At 41.0% G+C, this 19,140-nt stretch overlaps 1 protein-coding gene across 1 annotated transcript; it reads right to left on the reverse strand.

The window, feature by feature from the left end:
* Positions 1 to 3,732: 3,732 nt before the first annotated feature.
* Positions 3,733 to 6,533, reverse strand: LOC143292248 (uncharacterized). Its single transcript, XM_076602436.1, has 5 exons — positions 6,528 to 6,533; positions 5,654 to 5,789; positions 5,480 to 5,620; positions 5,077 to 5,250; positions 3,733 to 4,929 (listed from the first exon to the last, which is right to left on the reverse strand). Exons 1-5 carry the CDS (start codon positions 6,531 to 6,533, stop codon positions 4,379 to 4,381), a joined length of 1,008 nt encoding a protein of 335 aa, XP_076458551.1. The 3' UTR covers positions 3,733 to 4,378.
* Between the last annotated feature and the right edge of the window lie 12,607 nt (positions 6,534 to 19,140).

The following is a 19,140-nucleotide window of genomic DNA, read 5'->3' on the forward strand; positions in this document are numbered from 1 at the left end:
GTCTACTTTGGGTAGAGCCGACTGATGGCTGCCATTAGGCACTCATCACTCGTTTCCTATGTCATAGTTACTATTTTTAGCATACGTTGTGGATACGCCGTGGCGGAATCGGCGAAGGCGTTGAACTTCTTTCTGATCAATACTGTTCACCAGTTATCAGGGTTCGAGGCCCCGTTTCGGCAGGGTGTTCGAGTCACTCCGATTTTCCTCACACCGCCCAGGTGTGAACTGGCGGTACCTGAGTTCAGATGGGGATAGGTTAAAATGACGGCCGGCCGGAAGAAGAGGATAGAACCCCCGCCTTCCAGTGCCGAAACCTAGACACAGTGGATGAGGAATTCACTGACCTGGTGCCTGTAAAAGGCTAAGATAGGTTCTTTCAACAGAGAGAGAGAGAGATAGAAGGAGAAGAAGAAGAAGAAGCAGGAGGAGGAGAAGAAGGAGGAGGAGGAAGAGAAACAGACTAATATCTGTAGGAACCGCGCCTTTCTTTTCAGCCGAGACAAGAGGAGGTCCAGACAATGATGGGGAAGTAGGGCTGGTTCCTCATGCCTTGACGTGGTGGGGTCAGAATGGTGTCTGGTGTTATACCACTTTACCGGCGCCTCGGCTGTCTTCACGGGCTCTCCAACAGACGGTTCTTCGTCCACCTCACCATCCGGGGTGGCTGACGTTCACTTGACCCGGGATGGATGACGTTCTCTTCAGCCGGGGTGGATGACTTCCTCTTGAACCGGGGTGGATGACGTCCTCTTTACCCGGGGTGGATGACGTCCACTTGAACCGGGGTGGATGACGTCCTCTTCACCCGGGGTGGCTGAAATCCTCTTGACCCGCGTGGATGACGTCCTCTTCACCGGGGTGGATGACATCCTTTTCAGCCCGGGTGGCTGACGTCCTCTTCACCTGGGGTGGATGACGTCCTCTTCAGCCGGGGTGGATGGCGTCCTCTTCACTCCTGATGGATGACAGGCGGGACAACCGAGTGGTCAGAGCATTGGATTTCCATTCCCCAGGAACCTGTAAAAACGGCCATATACGTGAAAGCCCGCCCGTTGTTACGAACGGGAAGAAGGAGGAGGAGAAAAAGAAGAAGAGGAGGGGGTAGCAGCAGTAGCAGAAGAAGGAGGAGAATGAGGAGGAGGAGGAGAGGAGGAAGAGTAGCAGTAGCAGAAGAAGAAGAATAGAAGGGGGGAGGGAGGAAGAAGAAGAGGGGGGAAGAGAGGGAGGATGGGGAGCTACAGCGGTAGCAGAGGAAGAAGGAGGATGAGGAGCAGGAGAAGAAGGGGTAGGAGGAGAAGAACAACAAGAAGAAAAGAGAACAAGGGGGAGGAGGGGGCGGGGAAGAAGATAAAGAAGGAGAAGGAGGAGGAGAAGAGGAAGAAAAAGAAGAAGGAGGAAGAGGAGCAGGAGAAGAAGGAGGAGGAGGAAGACCAGGAGCAGAAGAAAAAGAAGGGAGAGGAGGAGAAGGAGGAGCAGGAGGAGGACAACAACAAGAACAAAAAGAAAGGAAAACGAGGAGAAGAAGAAGGGAGGAGGAGGAGAAGAAGAAGGACAAGGAGGACAAGGAGGAGACGCAGGAGCAAGAGAAGAAGGAGTAGGAGGAGGAGATGAGGCAGGAGCCAGAGCAGGAGAGGAAGAAGGAGGGTGAGGAGCAGCAGGAGCAGAAGGAGAAGAAGACGATGGACAGACGTGGTGTCAGGGCGATACCGTGTCCTCGGTTTGAACACGAGCTCATGGCAGTGGTTCTCCACCAATCTCTCCGTGTCCTTTTCTGGCGATCGGTCCGTATGTAGATCTGGAGGGTGCCGTCTTTTTTTCTGAAAAAACGTTCTTCCTTCAAACAGTCCCAGATGTCTGGATGTATGAACAGTGTTTCAACCGGCCGGTAAGTACTGAGGGCCTAGTTGTTGACGCAGGTCCGAGCGATGGTTGGTTGCAGTTTTATTTGTTTTCCCTATCGAAATGGACTTTTCTGCAGAATTTTGCCAGGAACAACCCTTTTGTTGCAGTTGGTTCTTTTACGTGCGCTAAGTGCATGCTGCACACGGGACCTCGGTTTATCGTCTCATCCGAATGACTAGCGTCCAGACCACCACTCAAGGTGTAGTGGAGGGGGGGGGGGGAGAATCTTTAACCTCAGCGGAATGTGCTGTGTCTGAGGGGCAACCTCAGGGTCTTCTGTCTGACGGATGAGGGCAGCTCCTGTTTTTGCAGTCGTCACGGGTTTCGTTTCGGCAAGGTTCACGTCCTACATGTCTGCATTTCTCTTTTCCTTCTATTTCATTTCACAGCTTTCTGAAACGATAATAGTTACATGAATGCATATCGTATGAGTGTGCCCATAAGATTGTAGCTTTATTGTCGTTCTTGTATAATTTGAAGCGAGTATGACGTAATCTGACTAGACTTTGATACTGGTAATAAAGTGGCAATTGCTTATTTTTTTTCCTTCGACACAGTCTTCTTTATATACACACCGGGGATCCCGTTATCCATGTAAACATCCGGTGGGTTGTAGCCATGATTATATACCCAGCATGCACAGCCTCGGAAAACAAAGTATGGGTGACCAGAACGGAGAGGGATGAACTTACATAGAGGATGTAGTCCATGAACGAAGAAGAATAAGGGAGGAGGAGGAGGGGTAGGGAGAAGAAGAAGAATGTATATGAATGCATGTAAGCATGTATATGAATGCATTTGTCTCCCAAATGTATGTATGTATACACGGAAGACAGACAATCATGGAAGAGTGCACGCGCGCGCGCGTGCACACACACACACACACACTAGCACACGCAGACAGACACAGACACAAACACAGACAGACAGACACACAAACACGGTAGTAGCAGAATATCATATCGTCTTCACCGTCTCAGCAGTTGTGGTCTGTTATGACAGCACAGCCCTCAGTGGCGGTCTCTGTTTCCATTGGCAGGTTTGAAGGCAGCTCGCGTGTCTGTCAGCTCACCGTTTGTTTTCCCATTTCTCCCCTCTTCCTTCTCTCTTTCTCATTCTCTGTCTCTCTCTCTTTGTCTGTCCCTGTCTCTGTAAGCCTGTGTCTCCCTTCCTCTCTCTCACTCTCGGTCTCTGTCTGTTTCTGTCCCTCTCCCCACTCTCTGTCACTCTCTGTCTATGTCCCTATCTCTTTCTCACTTTTTGTCTCTGGTTCTCTGCCTGTTCCCTGTCTCTGCCTCTCTCTTTCTCGTGCGCCACTCTTTATCGTCTGCTCTCTCTTTCTTTGTATGTCTGTCCTCGTCGCTTCTCTCTCTCCTTCCCCCCACTGTTCTTGTCTCCCTCATGTTCTGTCTGTCTCTGTGTCTGTCTGATCTCTGTCGTTTTCAACAGAACTTCCCTGCTCGTCTTTCTGTACACGGTTTGTGTTTTCCGGGTTTTCTGCCAGAAGAAACCTCGTTCCTTGCATTCACACCCACCAGCATATTTTTTTCTTCAAGTTCCAGATTCAGGTATCTTCCAGGTTGAATTGTCTCTGAGGTCGGTATGTGCCAGACTTTGAAATAACACAAACACACACACGCACGCGCGCGCGCACGCACACACATCTTTTTTCACACAAGTATTTTCATGGAATCAGAAACATCTCCCAACAAAATCAGGGAGACAGACATACACACAGACACAGACAGACAGAGAGACAGAGAGAGGTAGCAAAGAAGAAGAAAAAAAACAACACACAAACAAAGGAAATCGAATTTGTTGCAAGCTTTGTTTTCTTTTTTTTAATATTTTATTTCATATAAAGGCTACATCAAGATTTCACAAGCAGAGGACAGGAAAGGGACAACCCGCAAAGCGCAGTTGCACTGAGAAAACGTATGTACATTTACAGAGATACGGACAGACAGACAGACTTGAGGGGTGTGGGGACCTGGGGAAGAGGGTGGTGAAGATGGTGAGAAAAGAGGAGAGAGGTGAGGTGAGGTTGGTGAGAGAATGAACGGAACACATCATTGCATCAATACTCTCTCTCTCTGTCTGTCTCTCCCTACCATACACATACGGACTGGTGAGGCAATGTTCAACATGAATCAATCAATCAATCAATGGATGGATGAATCAATCAATCAATGGATGGATGAATGAAGGATGGACCAGACACAAACAAACAGGTGTCGTGTTGTAGCTGTTGTTTGGGGTTTTTTTTTATATATGTAATATCAATTAATGGTAACAAGTCCAACAATGCATACATTCGCCGAATCAAAATATGTCAGTATAATTACACATTAGTATGTGTTAACTTCTGAGAGAGAGAGACAGACTGAGAGAGAGCACATCAAGAAAGAAAGGAAAAAAACCCATGTCATATCAAGTTTTACTGGTAAAACTTTTATCCTCCTGTTGTTTACGATCAGACACTGTACATAACTGTGACCTGAAGCAATAGCATGATCCCATTCCCTAGCAGACTGCACAATATACACACCGTCATTCGTCTGTGTGCTGACGTCAGGACAGATCCATTCACACCTGTGGGACTGTACAGTACAGGTCCATTCACACCTGTGTCACTGTACAGTACAGCTCCATTCACACCTGTGGGACTGTACAGTACAGAGCCATTCACACCAGTGGGACTGTACAGTACAAGTCTATTCACACCTGTGTCACTGTACAGTACAGGTCTATTCACACCTGTGTCACTGTACAGTACAGGTCCATTCACACCTGTGGGACCTGTGTCACTGTACAGTGCAGATCCATTCACACCTGTGGGACCTGTGTCACTGTATAGTGCAGACCCATTCACACCTGTGGGACCTGTGTCGCTGTACAGTACAGATCCATTCACACCTGTGTCACTGTACAGTACAGGCCCATTCACACCCGTGTCACTGTACAGTACAGACCCATTCACACCTGTGGGACCTGTGTCACTGTACAGTACAGACCCATTCACACCTGTGTCACTGTGCAGTAAGATCCATTCACACCTGTGCGACCTGTGTCACTGTACAGTACGATCCCATTCACACCTGTGTCACTGTACAGTACAGACCCATACACACCTGTGGGACCTGTGTCGCTGTACAGTACAGACCCATTCACCTGTGTCACTGTACAGTACAGATCTATTCACACCTGTGTCACTGTACAGAACAGACCCATTCACACCTGTGTCACTGTACAGTACAGATCTATTCACACCTGTGTCACTGTACAGTACAGACCCATTCACACCTGTATCACTGTACAGTACAGACCCATTCACACCTGTGGGACCTGTGTCGCTGTACAGTACAGACCCATTCACCTGTGTCACTGTACAGAACAGACCCATTCACACCTGTGTCACTGTACAGTACAGACCCATTCACACCTGTGTCACTGTACAGTACAGACCCATTCACACCTGTATCACTGTACAGTATGGACCCATTCACACCTGTGGGACTGTACAGTATGGACCCATTCACACCTGTGGGACTGTACAGTATGGACCCATTCACACCTGTGTCACTGTACAGTACGGACCCATTCACACCTGTGGGACCGGTGTCACTGTACAGTACGGACCCATTCACACCTGTGTCGCTGTACAGTACAGACCCATTTACACCCGTGTTACTGTGCAGTACAGACCCATTCACACCTGTGGGACTGTACAGTACAGATCCATTCGTACCTGTGGGACTGTACAGTACAGATCCATTCGTACCTGAGGGAGCTGTGTCATTGTACAGTACAGACCCATTCACACCTGTGGGACCCAAAAACCTGCCTGCGGAGCCACCTGATGGATAAAAATGGCGGACAGAACCCTACACACTGCCTGGCACCGGAGTCCATAAGGTCAGAATGGATGGGGTCGGTTTGGGTAATGGACAGGTTTTGCCTCTTGCCTGGGCCCTCATTTTATAGTACCCCTACCTGTGTCACTAGGTCCATGGAACAGTGAAAGAAACAGTCACATCTAAGCCTCTCTCTCTCTTCTATCATTTTAATAGACAATAATGTGCAGTCCATATCTCAGCAAATCAACTCTCTTTCCCTAGTTAAGCGTATGTGCACATGCCTGCAAATACACACATACATGCGCACACACACACACGCGCGCGCGCGCACACACACACACACACACACAGAGGATGAGATCAATCACCTGACTTACAAAAATCATGAACACCCTGCGTCTTTCTTCTCCGTCACGTTAGTAGTTTTGCAAACAGGATACCATTTGACACTCAAAACAAGTTGAAGAACAGATTGAGGTGTAGTTTTAGCAGAATGAATAGCACCAAAAACACTAGTAGGACTTATCACAATGAAAGACTAAAACCAACAGTCAATGGTTTGGCGGGTGTTACCAGTGGTTATCAACACTGAATGGGAAACAAGTTAAAGCCTCCACGGAAGGGGGTTAAGTGTCTTGTGAGTTTGGATTATACACACTAATCTAAGCTCATCTGACGCCACTTCAGGAAGAACTGAACATACACACATCAACAAACAATGTTTCACACTCTAACGAACAGCTGATTCAGCCTTTATGTTCTTGCCTTCATCCCCAGCACACACACACACACACACACACACACACACACACTGGTTTATCTGAACTTCTTTTGAAATATAGTCTCTAATGAACATACAAGCTGAATTCAGCAAAATGCAGCATTTGAGTGTGTGTTCTGAGAAAAGTAATACTATCAATCTTAAAAGTAACCAATCAAAGATTCAATCAGAAACAAAAGTAATACCAACAAAAGCATTAAAAAAAAACTTTGAAAATAACCATCAGACATCATTGTTCTGCTGTTTGATCATCTATCAGCTGACTTTACACTAAAAACACAACAGAGAAAAAACAGTAAAGCATTTCTACAAATTAATAAACAGAAGAAACATCTTCATTCCATCATAAGAAAAACTTGCTCTATGTGTTAAAAAAACAAACAAAAAACAAAAAACCACAAAAAAACAAATCAACAACAAAAAATTTATCAGATTTTGAGTTATTGTTCATGTCATCTATTTTCCATCTAGGAGTTCAGCTGACCATTGCGTCACTTTACACAACATGGAAATTACACGGCTTGTGGAAAGAAACTAAGAAGAGGCAACAAGAAAAAGGGTAAATATGAAGGATGTTCTGTTACACTGTAATAGTAGAAGATGTCAATATAATATGGTACAATATTGGGCTTTTATATACCTTTGTTCTTTATAATAACTTTGAATACTTTTATTTTGTTACAAATTTAATATCTATTATCATTATGATGATAATAATAATAATAATGTTCAAAGCGCACTGATACGTTCAAATCTATATATAAATGATGTATCTTGAACAAGCATTATGAGCGTCAGGTATGGAATGTACATAAATCCAAAACAGTTGATCTGAACTAATAATAATAAGTACCTGTCACACAATTACCCACAGAAAGCTAAAACACAGAACTGTCTTCAGTTAAGTAGGGACAGTAGATCTACTAGTTCCTCAAAAAATGAGGTGACAAATGAGCGACTATCAGAATATGAGGTGACCAATGAGCGACAATCAATTTGTGCTCAGTCTGGGTCACTGCATTGCTTTCCCTCATCTCTTAACAGTTTTATTCTCAGCCACAGACCCACACTGATGACAGACCAGAGAGGATTGAATGAACACAGCACCTTTGGGGAAACCAAACACAAAACATTTCCACAAAACAAAAACGACAGAAGGAAATACAACTCCTATAGTCTTACTCAGTTCTGTAAAAATTCAAAACAGCTGACCGAATGATTTCAGAAACACAAACAAAAGAATGGTGACAGAATGATCCCAGAAAAAAAAAACTCATACAAAACAGGCTGACAAATGGAAAGAAATAAAGAACTATAAGCAAACAAACAACAGATGAAGGAGCAGAAAACATGGATAATATATCCAAACCATCTCTGGCTCTGTCAACAACACGGCAATAACAACTCCGATACTGTTCATTATGTGGTCACTGCAACCTGTTTGTCACTCACACAGCCTTGACACTGTTCATTAACTATATTTTAAATGATCATGAGCATCAGTAACATCAAGATAAAGCACCAAATTCAGTGCCAATGTCTAAAGAAGTAAAGCATAAGATAAAGCACCCAATTCAATGCCCATATCTAATCCATCAAGATAGTGCACTATACTCCATGCATATATCTAATGAATCAAGACAGCGCACCAAATTCAGTGCCTATATCTAATGCATTTAGATACAAACACCAAATTCATTGCCCATGTCTAAGCCCACAGTTAATGATGACTTTGTTAACCCTTGCTCCTTATTGTACAGTTGTTGTTTACAAGCTCTCTCCAAGTTCACCCAAGCTATGAACAACCATGTTTCCCCCCATATCTTCTCTGTAAGTGTATTACTTTCAATCACACATTGGTCACTAGCAAAAGTCTGAACAACTGTTCAAAAACAACTTTGTATATGCCAAGTTGCAGCAAACTAAGGATGGAAATAATTTCACCACACAAACAGTAGAAACTCTGCAGCAAAATTGCATTACATACTATCACTAGTCGTCTGAGCTTGCAGCAGCTTGAATAGGAAACCAATCAAACCAGAAATACATCATACATAATCTTACATGAAACATCCATTCTAAGCTGTTGAGATTGGTAAAAATCATGCAAAACTGAATGAGCAGACTTGGTGAAAAAAATAGATTTAAAAAAAGGATTTTGTGCAAAACTACTGTTGGGGTCTAGAGCTCGAGAATGAAAATTAATAATCCCCTAAACCGCATTTGTACAGGAAAGGGGACAAATGCATACCATCCAACTTCTTTAAACCAGCGAACAAACCAAATCTTCAACCTCTCAAGCAATAAAAACTTACAACAGCTGTACACTAGACAACAGTTCTCAGTTCTGCTGTGGTAATCTGTACAGGCTATTCTCTGAATGGACAAAAAAGTTATTACCATTAACCAAGATGTACTCATAACATGCACGCACACACACACACACACACACACAAAGTTCACTTGCTAATCCTTCCACAGCTGTGGGCAATGGCAGAATATGGATAACTCAGAAACCACCCGTCTTCAAAACAGCACAACAATTCCGACAAGCTAACAGATCACATGTGTCTCCTCTGTACGGCAATGGTCCACAATCAGGATAAATAAATAACAGATTACGCTCTGTACAGATATTTGCTCCATCCTCCACACAGACTCTTGAGGTCTGTGACATGTCATACTCTTCTCAGAGGTTTGGGGTCAAAACAGTACACAGACAGGAACATAATATAAGCCTCAAAGAAAACAAAAGAAATACAGTAGCTTTTCGGGAAAGGTGGTGGTGTGAAAAACCAGACATCAATAAAGAGGCTGCAGATCAAAGAAACGAAATAAGAAATGCAGCCATAGACAAAGAAAAAAAAAAAAAAAAGGGAAAATAGATGTTCAGCTTGTTTTTTTCACAGGAAAACAGTTCACATACAGACATGAACATAAAGGACATTGAAAATGAAACAAAATCCATGTACGCATAAGAAATGAATGGTTAACAATTAGAAACACAGTCACCATGACATAATGATGCCATAAGTTCTAATAAATAAATGGCTTGAACACACCAACATACAGCCATCAACCAGTGAACACAAAATCCACTGGGTGTTTTTTGGGGGAAAGTACACACAGATGAAGACAAAAGAAGCATTAAGAGAAACAACAACACACAAAAAACACCGCTCTGTCTAGAGCTTTGGGGGAACACATACTCAGTTAAGAAGCAACGCAAAGGCCATAGGTGGATAAGAGAACCAAAAAGAATCTGGTAAAAAAAATAAAAATAAAAATAACGCAAAACACAGACACAAACTTTCAACCGTTCACAGCACAGAAAGAATTTTTGAATAAAATCTTGCACTGCACTTGCATTTCTCACCCCCCTAGTTTCTGTTTGTTCTGGCTAGAGAAACTCCATGATGGGCTTCACAGCTGGCACAGACAAATAATACACACAGACATAGCAACAGATGATGCTTCTCTTTTTTGTGATTTTTTTCTCTCATTTTTATTTCTGGATAAAGGCCAGAATTTGGGGGAAACAGTGAACATGAAGGCAAGGCTGTAAGCTGTATGTCATATTGGAACAAAAAGCCAGAGTTTAGAGAGGGAAAGAAGTCAGGAATCATAGTCATCCAGCCATATTATTTGGAATTTTTTTTCCTATGGCACTGTCATGGTCAGACTGTTAAAGCCAGCCAATTAGAGTTCAGGACTTGCTGACTGAACGTTGGGTACTGGTGTTCAGGATGAATGATATGTGTAAATGCTTACATCCAACTGGTCTATAACTTAACTATTTTTAACTGACAAAAACTCCACAGGCACACAGGAACAGTACTGATTTGTATCGCTTAAAGGAGCCTCATTGTTTATTTCTTTTTTGACGGAAAATAAATACATGCACAGATTAATAAAATATATCAACAAATACCTTCAAAGAAATCAGTTATCTGGTGTGTGTGTGTGTGTGTGTGTGTGTGTGTACCAAGGCATAAGTGAATCAGTATATCCTCTGCATCCTCATTAATATTTTTACCATGATGTGTTGGTTGATAACCCTGATGATGCCATGACGGCACACTTTAATGAAGTCTTGCCACTATTTCCCCCCAGTCATTCATCTGCAAATCTGTGCATTGTGAACTGAAGATATGACCATCTGAACAATGATTTTTCTGGTCCTTTCCTGCACACAGACCCATCTGGTCGTTATTGTATTGTGGCACTGCAGTGGTCCTTTAACATAACCTGTGCATGATGAATGGAAACATGTTAACTATATGAAAAGAATAAAATAAAATAAATACACTGAGAAAATGAGCAATGTGTTATCATTTTCACAATCCTGACATTCATGATACATGCCAATGGCAGATCTGATGACCAGTGTCTGGATGATGACTTTGGGCTGGGAGACACAGGATGACAAGAATGGTACCACAACAAACACAATGCATGGCTGATAGTGACAAGACCTTTTTATACCACTTAAAACGAAAGGCACAACAGCACAGTGGTCAGTAGTGGTGGTACACACATCGTCCTTCTGGATGGTAAAAGACGCCAGCTTTGGCAATGTCAGGTGAGCGATGGGAAAGACAAGTGCAGATTCATTTGTGCCTACACCTTACGTGTACACACATGGTGAAGATTAAGCACACACACACACATTGATAATGTTGTCCATGATGTCAGAGGGTTATGGAAACAAGTCATGAACGCAGCCAGCACAGACCCACAAATATAGTCAGTACATGGATCACACACAGGACCCTACAATACCACACACGGAAGAGAACAACTGGGAGCTAGCACCAGCTCATCAATGCAGAAGAAAGAGGAAGAAGGAAAAAGTAATAATCAAAAAAAGAAAAAAAAAAAGAAAAACCCAAACTAAAACAATGTTCCCACAAATTTAATGCTGATTGTTTCATTATTTTTAAAAGCAATCTTAACAGTGCCATCTGCCGACAGACAGAGCAGCCAACAGGCTCCATTTTTCACACACACAAGCCTCTTGGCATGCATTCATGCGCATAAATGCTGCATGATATTTCATGTGAATAAGGGTGAACATCATCACCAAGATGTAACAATAACAACAAATCACTGCACTGAAAATAACAAATCCATGACTGATTCTTCCCCCCCACACACACATTTTCTCCCATCTCATTTATTTATTTTAGCAATAAAATGTGGGCATGTATGAGAAGGAAATCCATCAATGACAGATATTAGGCAACATGATTTCAGACCCAAACTTATGCAACAGTTGAAAAACCTGGTTTGGGGAAGAATAAAGAAGAAATAAAATGTGCGCACACACACACACACACAAGCACACACATCAGGAAAAGAAGAAAACCATGAATGTGAATCATTTAATAATAGGAACTTTAAAACAATAACAAAAAGCAGCAGTTCATACAACACATAATATTTTTGGCTTCTCAACTGTCTTCAAATATTCTGCTTGCTGAGGCATGAGGATGGGGTAGGGGTGGTGTGCGTGAGGATGCGGTAGGGGTGGTGTGCGTGAGGATGGGGTAGGGGTGGTGTGCGTGTGTGTAAGTAGGAGTTTTATGGGCCTAGTTCACTTCACTTTTTTTTTTTTTCTATATTGCACAAAGTACACTCCCCATCACTTAGAAGAAAACAGAACACAATTCAACAACATTTCAAAACGATTGCCTCAATTTCATGGTTGCAAGGTGACATCCCCCCATCTCCCCCATCTCACATCAAATGTGCATCTTTCATGTGAGCATGTAATACTGGCAGACAAACATGTCTTCCTGAATTCCCTCAAATGTTTCTTGGGAAGACGGATCACAAGAACTCTCAGAGCAAACTTGTCTGTTTGGACCACACAGTGTCTTGCCTCTTGGAGGATTTTTCCTCACACATTTCATCACCTTTATTCGGACCACAGATGACTCAAATCATCCTTGTCCTTTAACAATGGATCAGTGGTACTGTATCAACTTCTGTCATACCATGCTGCTTTCATTACTATTTTACACACACACACACACACACACACACATAATAAGCAAAATAAAATCTATATATAAAAATAAAACAAAAAAGTCTGTGACAACATTTTTCTTTTAAATCATAACCTTTTTGCAATGTTGAGAGAACCTGAAGCTCATACAAAACAGTCCATGAAGACAAAAAGTCCAAAGTGAAGGAAAAGCACAAACACACAACAGCACTCAGTTCTTGATGGGAACAAATAATCCTTCAGTGTGCAATGTGGGGGGTATTCGCCTCTCCTATTCTGTTTACAGTCCATTCAAACCAACACAGAATGGGAAAGAAGATTTGGGACAAAGTGCTACCCAGAGAGAGAGGAAAACGAAAAAGAAAAGAAAAGAAACACACCAGTCTATTATAATGCAAGAGAATCTAAGCAGGTTGGTACCACACAACACCAAATAAATAAATAAAGGAATGGTAACAAATCCAGCCAGAGGATACCAAGCGGAATGCACACACAAAAACACCAAATAACTACAAACATGCGGACACATATATACACGCATACAATGAACATTGTATGCCCCTGTCTTTGCCAATGTGTTTCGGCATTTGTTCGGATATAGTACTCATTTTATTGTGATAGAATTCAGGTGGTTGTCCTGCAAAGATGGCTTCATACATCCGGAATGTAGCATAGCTGCATTTTGCAATTGCACTTAAACTTACGCATGTAGTGCTATATTGTGCCTTTTGCTTCATCACCGTTTCCTTGCATCAAGTTATTATGCAACATATTATCTCATGCGACTATATATTCCTATGATTGGCGGTACAGAAGTTGAAAAAAAAAAAAGTTTTTCAGATAAACACATCCTGAAAAAACATATAAAATAAATCATAATGATATTCACCCATGAGCCCTCAAACACTTTACATTTCATATTTCTTTTAAAAAAAAGAAGAAAAAAAAAGGCCTACTTTTTTTTTCCCCTCTCTCATTCTGTACATGCACTTTTTAGTCATCAACGACTATTTTGATTGCTTGCTATCATGTTTTCACTGCAAACGAGTGTTTGAATAACAAATGACCATATGATTCCTTTTCATGAAGTAAGTAACATGCATCAAAACATGTAAACAGTCTGAAGATTGAGAAAAAAAAGGGGGGATTTCCCACTGTCTGGTAAACAAAGCCATTCTGAATTGTGAGCCATTCGCAGAAAAACCTGAAATAACGTGATTATACTTAAAGAAAACTGTGTATTCAAATACACAAATGGCAAAGGATATGAAAAGTAATACAAATGCTTAAAAGGAGTGTAATACAATGTGGATACGTGGAAAGTGTGACTGCAGCACAAGGATCAGTGAAATATCTTTTCTATTTTGAAAATAGAAATAAGAAGAGAGAACTCATAAGAGAAAAAATGAACCAAACTCTCCTATAAAGTACCCTAGCCAGAGAGATGCTATTGATTGGCTTCTGCCAGTCTGAAGAGATAAAACTATAAGATTGCAGCTGTTCTCACAATATTTAACATTCTTAAAATAAAATTTAAAAAAAACAAACAGAAACATCAAAAACAGTTTTAATTCTTATAAACACATTGAAAACAAGAGCAAAAACACAACACAGATAATGGTATGAGTGATTCAGGCATGTCACAATAATCAGCCTGAAAAACCAACAACTTCATTATCTTTTCTGATTATGACTTATCATTATCCCAAAAGATGGAGACAATTCAGACTGTCTGCTACTGCAGTTTACACAACTTTACTCACAGAATAAATCCAGCTGCATTTACACTTTAGTTAATGTTTTTTTCATGATCAAGTACTACACATTGAACCACACCACTGAACAGTTAGATTAATTTGTTAAATCAACTACACAGTCCACAGAATGTTAATTACTGTAGATCAAATGTCACCAAAAAAAAAAACACAAACAAGTGGAGTGATACACAAAGACATACTGAATGACTAATAATAACAACAAAAACAACAACAATAATAATATTATTATTAATAATAATAACAATAGTATTTGTAGTAGTTATATAATAATAATAATAATTAAAAGGATTTGTATTTTGGTGGTTATCACCTATGTGGTATTTTCTGTTCTTCCAATTTTTGTTTTTAATCCATAACAGTTCAATTCAATAAAAGAAAAAAAAGTTTGTTTTTCATATTTACATATGGTTTAAACATATCATTGGATTCTGTGACACTAATCAGACAATATATTGTCTGATAAAATTTCAGTACCCCATCATTAATTGACATAAGACTGAATGTGTTTCATGTCATATATCTTATCTATTCCTGTGACTAAAAAAAAACAACAACAAAAACTTTTAATTATTTATTTGCTGGCGGGCATTTTGAGTGAGCCAAAAGTAACTTTCTGTTTCGGTTGAAACAGAAAATAAAGTATTCGAAATTGAACTGAATCGAAACTGAAATAATTCAGTCGAAAAACTATGCTGGCACCTATCATCTCAGACAAAAAGTGATACAGGAAATATGAAACACACACACACACACACACACACACACACACACACACAAAGACACAATTACAATGCACATCCTTTCCAAACTGAAACAGCATGAAGCCACAAGCCATGCAGGGTTGTTGTTTTTTCTCACACGGTGAAAGAAGACAAGAGACACACTGATGCAATAAATACATGGTCAACAGACACAGTGATCAGCCACTCTCAGAGCTAACCTGGTGACAGCCAAGGGATGTTCAGTGAAGGTTCAGATCATAAACATGGTGATGACAGGACTCGCAAACAGCTCACAAGTCTGTCCAGAGTCCCACTCTTTGGCTTTTCACAGTACAATATAAGGGGGCAAGTCGACTAACAGCACTTTGGAGGTGGGCTGCCAGAGACAGGCATGCTTCAGGAAGACATGTACACTGAAACTGTCTTGGTTGCGTCATTCCAATATGATATACATGTGGCAATATTTGACAGTTGTCTCCATCGGAAAACACTCATCAACAGAAAAGGATGGGGTTACATGCTGGAGAAATGATCATAATCAGGAAAGGATGGGAATAATGTTCTTCCACTGCGTGCATGTACACATAAGGAAATTTGCGCCTGAATGAAGTCGTGTTCCGATGCCACAAGATCAAGGCCAGATATTTGATGATAAGCGTATCTTTCAAAGTGACAAAGTTGCTGCCTTAAATAAGGAATACATACAGGATGGGATGTGTTATGAAACAAAAACAGAACAAAACAAATTAAAAAAAGCAATTCAAACCGTTTTTATGACTGCAGGAAGGTAGCTTTATAACACCTGACTTTTAACCACCATAATCCTCTTTTGACCATCACTTCTTTCTGTTGGGCTTGACAACCTCACCATGGTTGTATTCAAGTAGATTCTTTGCACAGATTGTCAAAACTGCACACACAGCAATTATCAGCCTAAAGGTTTGGCAGCTGTATGCACAATACCTTGATGGCTGCCTTCACCTACATTCGACACAGGGAGTTGAACCAACACAATCTTATTTCTGAAAACATTCCTCTCTGTAACTTAAGCTGTGGTATCTTTTTTTTGCAACAAACACAGGAGATGCAGTCTACAGATGCAGAAGTGGAGTGAGAATACTGCATGAATGCAGTCACACATTTGTGTTTTATCTTCAACTACTTCCCTAATATTAAAAAAATGGATCAAACTACCAGGACTGTCAGTGGTAATATAGACAGATACATGATTATTTTTCTGTCTATCTTCTGTCATAAAGTTGATATATATTCAAACACAGTACAGGTTTACTCATCTCTCATCACAGCATAACTATATTTATAGATTTTATATCTCCTTTTCCTCCACCCTGTAAAACTGGTAAAAAAAAAAAAAATTTAAAAAAAAAACTCAGCTCCACATATAATGGGTGTTATGCATCTCCAAACATAACATGGTTTTATGTCTCTTCCAGCACACAGAAACATTCAAGAAGCTGAACATATTCAATGCACATCTGTCCTGTTCTCACAGTGGACGGCAAACAGAGCTGTTGCTTTTCCTGTGCAGCACGAAGTGTACCAGTGGACAAAAACAGCATGTACAAACTAGAAAGACCTGCTCACTTGGGAAGAAAAATGACAAGAAGGGATGCGATATGGTCACCTGAATGTCAACCCAATGTTGACAGTGTATCATACAGGTGTAAACTTCATTCATAAACAATGACTGCGTGAATGGAGCCAGTCCAGAGAGATAAGCATTGGCTGACTGGTCAGATTCATTGACAGTAACTGAGAAGGAACAGTAGAAAAAACAAAAAGGTGAAGATTTGTTGGAGGAGAGGGGAGTGTGGGATGTTGGGTATGCAGTCACATGTACAGTGACATTTTGATATCATGAACATCTATGGTCCCAAAAGGCCTTAAAAAAAGGAACAGTAAAAAGCTACCAGTCATATGGTATCAAGCTCCCAAGTACAGTATACGGACAAAAATCTGTGGCGTAAAAAAGTCCTGCTGCATCTGTTAGTCAGTTTCAGACATGTAGTTACCACAATAGTAAGGCATGCAAACTGTTAACAAAAATCAAGAGAAGTTAAACAGGGAAGCCAAATGTCAAGAAGAAGAAGAAGAAGAAATGAAAAGTACAACAGATGATAGTGGTTTCACCTTGGCATGTCATGCAAGATGAGTGACAAATTGCTGCATATTTTCCCTCTTTTTTTTTTTTTGCTTTTGTTTCTGGTTCTTGTTCTTTGGTCCTCAAAAGCGTTTGGTGCTGGTCGTTACGTACAGCACCATTTCTCTACCAATGGAACATCCATGGTGTACTCTGTACTGGAATTCAGCTTGCACAGATAGACTGGATACAGTCTGCCCTATGACTGTCATGCACAGAGCGTCCCCAGGACACTTTAGCTTTCATCTGACATGGTATGACATGGAGATGGAACTGGGATGAATATGCTACACACCCAAACTACTCAGGGTGACCGACTTCAACAATTAGCGTAGGGTTCACACGATTTAAGCACACGGTCAAGTAGTTTGTCTGGCAAAAACAATGTTCAAAGTGTGTGGTGGCTGAATGAGAAGCAAAAGCAGAAGCAATGAAATGATGTAAACTATAAGTTATAGCAGTACACAGACCTTTAGGCAAGTATCAAATGGCACAAGGAAGCGGATTTGCTTGACAGGGCTATTGAAAGACTGACAAATTACAGAGGGTACCTGATGGGGGAGGTGGGAATCTAATATAGCTATTAACATAACATGAATCATATCAGATGTGACAGAGTGAGAGAGACAGACAGACAGACAGACAGAAAGACATAGTGTGTGTGTGTGTGTGTGTGTGTGTGTGTGTGTCTGTCTGTCTGTGTGTGTGTTTAAGTATTCACGTGTGTGTGTGTGTGTGAACACATGCATATATAAACAGACATACAGATCATGGATGTGTGTTACAGGAAGCCATTTCAGCAGGTCTATCAGGACAGAGACAAAGAAAGAATGGTCCCAAATCATCATGGCTGTCACCAGGAGAAGAGTTTTTCAGTGCAGAGAAAACCAAACACCCCATCCTTTCAAATATCCACACAAACCAGTGAATAAATATAAGTTAACAAATAAATTAAATGATTTGGTGAAACAAAAAACGACGGACTATGTGGCCTGTCTAGAAGAAGCAGTGGAACAACCAGAAAAGAGAATCCCAGTGATACTGTCAGTACAGAAGCTCATGGAATGCATTGTGTATTGCACTGGGGGTGGGGTGGGGCAGAAGCCAAACAGGACCATTCCTATCCCAAAACCCCTACTCTCTTTTTCAAGGCCGAGTGGCACTTAAAGCCAGTCTTGCTGTGTCTGCCGTACTGTTCATCAACTTTATGCCTTCATTATTTCTGACACTTTCATATTCCCAAGAAGAAGAAAAAGACAGGAAAGAAGGGAACAAAACATCTTTTCACTGCCTTCAGAAGAAAACAGGTATAGCAACCTAGAACAGCAGAACTAAAAATTTAGAAACATGGGCTTGCTTTCTTTTTTTTTTTTAAACTATGTTTCTCCCAATGTTTTTTGTTCTTGTTTCTTTCTCTCTCTCTCTCTCTTTTTATTATCTCCACTGTAAAGAAGGTTCACTTCTGCTCATCTCAGTGCTGACTTAATCTCAGCATTCTTTTCCTTCCTGTACCTGGCTTGCACCTTCAGGAATCCACACTGGTGAGTTTTGAGAACAGTAGTTTACAATAATGCTCTGAACATTCAGATCCTGATCAATCTATCACCTTAGGGTGTTACTAAGTTGGAAATCAGCCGGAAGAAAAAAAACCCAACAACTTCACAAGCAGTCCTTATGAAAGTATATGGGAATTTGAATCAATCACAAAAAGATCTAGAGTTAAATAAATAAAGTGCAAGTTAATATGAAAAGTATTGATACAAGAAAACCAAAAATAAAATAAAAATATTAAAAAAAACACTCGCAAACAACTAATTACGTACACTTTCTGGCTAATCGTTACATGTCAGAAAATGCAGCTTGGTTCAACAAACAATATAAGTGGTCCAGAGCCTGACTGTTGTGGGCCTTTCCCCATTTAGGAGT

The sequence above is a fragment of the Babylonia areolata genome, chromosome 18 (genome assembly GCF_041734735.1).
Source record: "Babylonia areolata isolate BAREFJ2019XMU chromosome 18, ASM4173473v1, whole genome shotgun sequence".
Taxonomy (NCBI): Eukaryota; Metazoa; Mollusca; class Gastropoda; order Neogastropoda; family Buccinidae; genus Babylonia; species Babylonia areolata.